Source organism: Muntiacus reevesi, chromosome 18, assembly GCF_963930625.1.
Source record: "Muntiacus reevesi chromosome 18, mMunRee1.1, whole genome shotgun sequence".
NCBI classification, from domain to species: Eukaryota; Metazoa; Chordata; class Mammalia; order Artiodactyla; family Cervidae; genus Muntiacus; species Muntiacus reevesi.
This window is the reverse complement of record NC_089266.1, coordinates 47,432,117-47,439,010: the sequence shown is the minus strand read 5'-3', so window position 1 is coordinate 47,439,010 and position 6,894 is coordinate 47,432,117. Positions and strand designations below refer to the sequence as shown.

At 49.9% G+C, this 6,894-nt stretch overlaps 1 protein-coding gene across 1 annotated transcript; it reads left to right on the top strand.

Annotated features, from left to right (window-relative positions):
• The first annotated feature begins 1,013 nt into the window (after positions 1-1,013).
• On the top strand, positions 1,014-2,243 carry LOC136149739 (C-C motif chemokine 3-like). Its single transcript, XM_065910261.1, has 3 exons — positions 1,014-1,147; positions 1,608-1,722; positions 2,126-2,243. The coding sequence occupies exons 1-3, from the start codon at positions 1,072-1,074 to the stop codon at positions 2,214-2,216; spliced, it is 282 nt and encodes a 93-aa protein (XP_065766333.1). The 5' UTR covers positions 1,014-1,071; the 3' UTR covers positions 2,217-2,243.
• The last annotated feature ends 4,651 nt before the right edge of the window (positions 2,244-6,894 follow it).

The window sequence follows — 6,894 nt, the reverse complement described above, 5'->3', positions numbered from 1 at the left end:
GTGTCGGTTTCAGCCTGTTGATGGTGATGCCTGCAGGCACTTGTCTGGACTGTGCTTTTTGTGGGGGCCCCACAGGTATTTCTCCAGCTGGAGCCAGTGTTGAAGCTGGACCGGCCATTGAGGTTCTTATTATAAGACGAACCTCAACAACCATCAGGCGACTTTGAAAGACAAGGTTTGTTTCTCAGAGCCCCAGAGGGTACAAGGTCTCACAGAGAGAGGAGCTCAGACCTGGGGCTCTGCCTCTGCTGGGGTGAGGGTGGGGTGCCCAGCGTTTTGCAGGTTCACTCTTTATTGGTGAATTTAAAAGATAAGAGAGAACGTGTGGAAGGGAAAAGTGAAGCCGCTCAAATGGTCAGTTATCTAGGTCATCCAGAACTTTCTAAAAGGGGAACTTCATGGTAGGGCAGCCTGGCCCGGGATCTAGTTCTGTATAAGGTGAGATGGGTATCTTCAAAGTGGATGCCTCACCGTCAAAAGCTTAAGGTAGAATGTTTCAGGAATGAGCCAAAGTCTGAAAGGCCAGCCTCACTCCAGCCCCTTCTGCAGCTGAGAATTCCCCAGATCTGCTGTCCCGTTGCAGGGTGTGGTTTTAGCTTGGGGGGGCCTTCTCAAGACTCCATGGTATTATGGTCTAGGTCAGAGCTGTGTTGTCGGGACAGCTGGGGGTGGGTCCCAGAAGGTTCAGTTCTGTGGGGGGATGCTTGGTGTAGAGACCTGCTCTTGTGAGAAAGCGCCGCATGAACTTGTCACAGGGTCACACCAGCCTCTTGCCTCCTCTCACTGGGGAAACCATTTCCCCATCAAGAAAGCAACACGACCGTTCTTGCAAACACGCTGAGCTTTTGTGGTGACCCAAAGCTTTCCTGGCTTCTGCCACTCTCAGCATGATACCAACGCTGTGATGAAAAATACGCCCCCCGCCTCGGTCTCCACAAGTTTCCGTCCTCTAGTGTCCCAAGGCTGCCTATAAAGAGCGGGCACAGCTCAGACCCCAGCAGGAGGCTGCGACTGCGGGTCTCCGGGTCCAGCTCCACTGGCCCCACCTGACCCTCTCACCCGCCCGGCGTCATGGAGCTCCCCGGGGCCGCCCTGGCTGTCCTGCTGCTCACCGCGGCCCTCTCTGCCCACACCTGCTCGGCCAGCCGTGAGTCCGTCTTCCCTTCCTTTAGGCCTGCCCCCCACTCTTGGCCGGGGCTTGGGCCACAGGGCCGAAGTCTTTGACCTGAGCCCTTAAGCAGAGAGCTTCAGAGAGACTTCAGACACTGTTTCCTGAGCAGAACTTTCCTTCCCAGGGGGGTTTGTAGCAGTTCTATTCTCTGGCTCTGAGAGACAGTGGTGCGGAGGCCCATTTTTTGGATTCCTGGGAAAATGAGGCCCAGGCGGGATTCTGACAAAAGGTGGAGTCTGTGTCCAGTGGGCTCCCAGTGTAGCCTTTCCTCTCCTCTGGAATCCAGCTGAAATAGCGCCAGGTCCTCCTGGATTCCCCCGCCCCCATCCCCACCCACCCAGCGCTGTGTCCTGCAGGTCTGCCTGACCCTCGAGGGGCAGCTGGCTGCCTTTCCCCCTGAACAAGGACTTAGCACGGTCTGTCCTATTTCTCACAGTTGGTGCCAACACCCCGACGGACTGCTGCTTCTCCTTCGTCTCCCGGCAGATCCCGCGCAAATTCGTGGACGACTATTATGAGACCAGCAGCCAGTGCTCCCAGCCCGGCATCATGTAAGGGCCAGCCTTCCTCCCCGCCCTGGGGAAGGAGCCTGGGGGTCTGGCCTGAGGCACCTCCTCGGAGCTCAGGACACCAGGGGGGCCCCTGCTGTGTTTTCTCACCTGGTTTGGGGCCTGCAGAGCATCCTGGGGGGTCTGCCCCTGAGCAGAGGGAGGAGACGAGAAGGGTGACAGCAGGAAGTTGTCCTCCCCTCTCATTTGCCAAACAAGGATGCTGGCTCTCCGAGGGGACCCCCACAGGAGACCCAGGAAGGTCTGTGAACTCAGGGTGAAGGGGACATGATATGAGCATGCGGACAGGCCCTGAGGTGTCCAGGGCAGGAGGGAGGGCTCCCTGGGGGCCCAGGATCCCCCCATTGCACTCACCAGTGTGTAACCCTTCCGTTCTTCTCCACAGCTTCAAGACCAAAAGAGGCCGGCAGGTCTGTGCCGACCCCAGTGAGGACTGGGTCCAGGAATACATTACCGACCTGGAGCTGAATCCCTGAGTGGCCTGGGAGCTGCAGGGAAGATGGACAGTTGGGGAAGCAGGGCGATGATCCTGGGACTCCAAAAGGCACCTCTTCTGTGGGTCACACCCCTTCCCCAGCCACTCACTGGGGCTCTCCTTCACTTTAATGTCTCCTATTTAACCTTTGTTTAAACGTTTATTTCCACCGTGGAAGTGTGAGATGTCATGAATACCTGCTCTGACCCCCCGTCACCCTCTTCCCCACGCATCCCTCCCCTTCCTCCATAACTGTCCTCACTCTCAGTACGTGGGTCAGTCAGTGTGATTGGTCCTCTCCTGGAAGCCAAACAACAAATGCTGGTCGAGTGGTTTTGCCCAGGACCGTGACTCAAAATGTTGAAGGCTCTTCTATAAAAGGTAAACCAGCCTTTTCCTTGTGGTGACTCTCTTGATTTTGCTTTTCTAGCAGCCAGAATCATGGGTAGAGGCTAATACGGGATGAGGGGGGGAGAATAGGGAAAAATGAAAAGGGGCTGACCACGAGAAAGGAAACACATCCTAGAACGAGAACACCAGACATTCCCCTGGAGATGCTGTCCTGGAAAGTTAAAGCTGGCACATTAATTTTTTAATTTATTTTTATTTTTAAAAAATATTTCTTTGTTTATTTTTCTTTGTGTGGGATCTTAGTTCCCTGACCAGGGATTAAACCTGTATTCCCTGTATTGGAAGGTGAATTCTTCACCAGTGAACTGCCAGGGAAGTCCTGACATATTATTTTATAACCAAATCATTATTTACCTACTTAAATGAAAACCAAGGTGGTGTGTATTTGTGAACACAATTGCATGTTTGTGTATGATTTCCTCAAAATTACGGCTCACACTTGTTGAGGGCTTATCGAGTGCTAGGTTTTATGATCAGTGCTTATAGTAATGCTGTGCCAACTGCTTACCCTGGTGACAGGTAAGCCAACCTTGCCTGCAGTCTAACAAGAATACCCTAGCTGCCAGTTGGTGGAGAGCCCGGCTCACCTTCGCCATTGTTCTGCACTCTGCTTTTTGGGGGAATCTTCTTCAAGCCTATATCTGAGCTGAGACTTGGGGGCTAGAGTGGCCAAGAGTTAAATTAAAAAATATGGGATGAAGAATTCTTTAGCATAAGGATATCCCATGCAATTGTTGGGACATACTTATACAAAAATTATTTGTTGGGTATCTGAAGTTCAATTTTAACTAGGATTACTGTATTCTACCCAGTGACCCTAACTGGGGTGCACACCTCTCATTAAGGCTGCCTTTTTCCTGTTGAAGTTGGGTACCTAAGGATTGGCTTGAATGCAAGTACTTTTCAACATTGAATTCACATTAGAATCACTTGGTGGTGGTTTAGTTGCTCAGTCCTGTCCAAGTCTTTGTGACTCCATGAACTGTAGCCCACCAGCCAAGAATACTGGAGTGGGTTGTCATGCCCTTCTCCAGGGGATCTTCCCAACCCAGAGATTGGCAGGCAGATTCTTTACTGCTGAGTCACCGGGAAAGCCTCAGAATCACTTGGGAGAGCTTCTTGAAAACTTCATTGCCAGGAGCTCGCCTCCAGAGTTAGGGCTCTAATGAGATCTAGGTGAAACCTGGGCATCAGTGATTTTAAAATGTTAGTAGTGCACACCTAGTTTGAGAAGTGACGTTGGGGTGTAGTCATAGCCTGTTTTTGGCTGGTCTTGGGGGTTTCAGAGGTGATGCAGCTCTCTCCCGGTTTTTCAAGGCTTCTGATCTGTTTTTCTTGTCAGGTTCGTTGGATGGTTAGTTAGCAGAAAATCTGTCCTGTCAGCTACTGTTACTTTCAGAACGGGATTTCAGGACTCCTCTCTCATAGCACAGTGCTGGGAGCTCTGGGCATCCGGTTTCCCCACCCCTCTCACCCATGTAAATGGTCCCGGGCTCCACACTGCCCTCTGCTGACGAAACGATGCCACAGGCGGGGAGGTTGCCCTGATCAGCTCCCTGCCTCCAAACGCATCCCACCAGCCCACCTCCTCCCAGGGTACACGAGGGTTCATTTTGTTCACAGGATGAATTTCTTAAAGGAGGGGTCTGAGAACAGGATGAACTGGGCTGTTTATGGATTCCACTTTTTGTCCTTTCTAGTCTCCCATCCCGTCATTTCTGCTTATATTAACATTAGCTTGGAGGGGAGAATTCTGCTTTTCCAGATGACTGATTCTCAACCAGCAAGCAGAACTATATTTTTATTTATTTAATAAATTTATTAATTTATTTTATTTATTTATTAAGCAAACTATATTTTTATTCCTTCTTTGCTACAGGAGGAGCCAATTTCAAGGTGAGCTAATCTCTTTCTTAGCGGGCTTTGCTGATTTATGCAAGAAGTAAACATTCTTCGACACCCTGAATTTTCCTTTTTGGTGTAACCCTGGTGAGGCAGATGGCCTTGGTGAGAATATATAAGAAGCCATGGGGATGACAAGCTGTCATGCTGGTTTAGAGATGTCCTCCCTGACTTTGACCTCAGCTACTGCCCTCGGCCAAGTCCACTTTTGGGGTCTATTGCCAGTTCGGGGTATTTTGAGTTGCTGTATCAGAAAAGCTGGCTCAATCTGACTTAACTGATAAAGGGAGCTTGTTAGTTCACATAATTGAAGTTTCAAGAAATGAATTACCTTCAGGCAAAGCTTGATCCTGTGGTCCATAAAGTATCACCATGCTTCTTTATAAATTTCTGATCTCCCTTCAATTTGGGAGCTTCCTCTTAGGACAGCTACTGTAGAGTGAGTCAGCTTGCTTGCAGTCCCCACCCTCCTTGAGACCCCTTTGTGGGGTTCCAAGAGAAAAACCAATGACCTCTCCACACAAAGGTGGAACCCCCCCAGGTGGGCCACTCTTTCTTCTTCCTGTAGATGCGACTTTCTGAGCCAGACTGAGCAGGAGAGCGAAAATCAAGGTAAGAGGCTGGGCAGAGAAAGGAGTGTGGGGGCAACTGTGCTCTCACCACATGGAGTGAGTTTTCCCGTGGCCGGACCACCCTGTGGAAGGTTCTGGAGCTTGAGCCTTCTTCTCAGTGACGCTGCACAAATTGGGGAATCATATATCCCACCTTGTCTGGGGAAGACCTGGTTTTTGCCAGTGTGCCAGCGTATTGTTAATAACAGTATCCTCTTGGACTCTCAAAATGGTCATTTTATCGATGGTAGGTCTACTGCTTGAAGGGTTTCCAACAGCAAGAGCCGGTGAGACAGTCTCAGGATTGATGTACACAGAGGTCCCCGACTGTGTGGGCAAAGGATGCTGAAGTCCAGTCTGCGTGTCACCTCTACAGTCTTACACCCAACACAGGGCTGGGTGTGCTCCAAGAGGGAGCCTTTGCTTAATGCCCTCAGGCTAGCAAAGGCCCAGGGGTGCTGCCAGTGGGGTGGGTGGAGGGAGAGATGAAGGATTCAGGCAAGAGTGGGGTGTCGACATCAGGGAACTAGGCAAAGAAAGGACCTACAGAACCCTTTCCAGGCAAAGAAATGCATGCACTGCTCAAGAGAGTATCAGTGGCTTGTTGGTATTTGAAAAAAGAGAGGCAGACTTAACAAGCCAAATGAAACAGGGACTACATCTGTGTGCAGTTAAGACCAGTTCTCTTAACTCCATTATCACCCCACTAAACCACCCTCTCCCCAGGACCCCAGAAGAATTAGGCCTTCAAAAGAGAAGAAGAGAAGGGATCCAGGACTAAAGCCTTCTCTTCCTACAAAACCCCTGAGCCTGATTTGCAGCAGTGGGGGTGTGGAGGGGGCAAGAAGTGGAGATGAGATAAAATTTGAGACTGAAATTTTAAACTGAAAGAATTTTTATTACTGAATGTGACCAGAAAGTTATGGGATCTGCCCCAAATGTTGTTAAGGGGGAACCAGTGGTGGGAGAAAAGTTCAGCATTTTATGTTTATTTTCTATAAGCGTCAGGATAGGACAGGCTATAGCTGAGTAACAAACAACTCCTCAATGGATTAACAAAATAAAAATTTCTCACTGGCACCAGATCTGATGTAGGTCAGATCATTGGTTCTCAAAATTGAGTGTGCACCAGAGTCACCTGGAGAGCCTGTCTAAGCACAGTCCTGATCCCCACAGGAGAGACTCCAATGCTATGTGTCTGGGGTCTGGCTCAGCTCTGCTTTTCTCATGGGCTTTCAGGTGATGCTGATGCTGCTGGTCCATGAACCATATTTGAGTAGTACTGAACCCAGTGCGGCTTGCCTCCAGGTGGACTCAGGAATCCAGGCTGCTACCATCCTGTAGCTATCGATTCTGGAATGAGGCAGTAGAAGACAGAAAAGCCATACTGCTTTTAACTGTCCTGGCCCAGAAGTGACACACATCACTTCTGCTTGCAGTCCATTCAGAATTAGTCACAAGAGACAAAATCCATCTGCGATGTAGGGAAACATATGGGCTATTAATATTTAGGGAGCACTAATATCTCTGCCGGTTACTGTCAACAAGAGGTTTACTGATGAAAGCGGGCGGGCCAAGGTGAACTTTTTTTTGGCCACACCAGGAGGCTAGCAGGATCTTAGTTCCCCAGTCAGGGAATTGAACCTTTATTCTTGGCAGTAAGAACTGGGTCCCAACCACTGGGACACCAGCGAATTCCTGACCAATGTGAACTTGCAGTCTATGCAGATAGTTGCAACATCTACATATGAAAGG

Excerpts from the sequence above, each read along its gene's own strand:
- LOC136149739 (XM_065910261.1), top strand. The coding sequence starts at position 1,072 with ATGGAGCTCCCCGGGGCCGCCCTGGCTGTCCTGCTGCTCACCGCGGCC. Across the intron at positions 1,148-1,607 it reads CCACACCTGCTCGGCCAGCC|TTGGTGCCAACACCCCGACG; the intron begins GTGAGTCCGTCT and ends TATTTCTCACAG. Across the intron at positions 1,723-2,125 it reads TGCTCCCAGCCCGGCATCAT|CTTCAAGACCAAAAGAGGCC; the intron begins GTAAGGGCCAGC and ends TCTTCTCCACAG.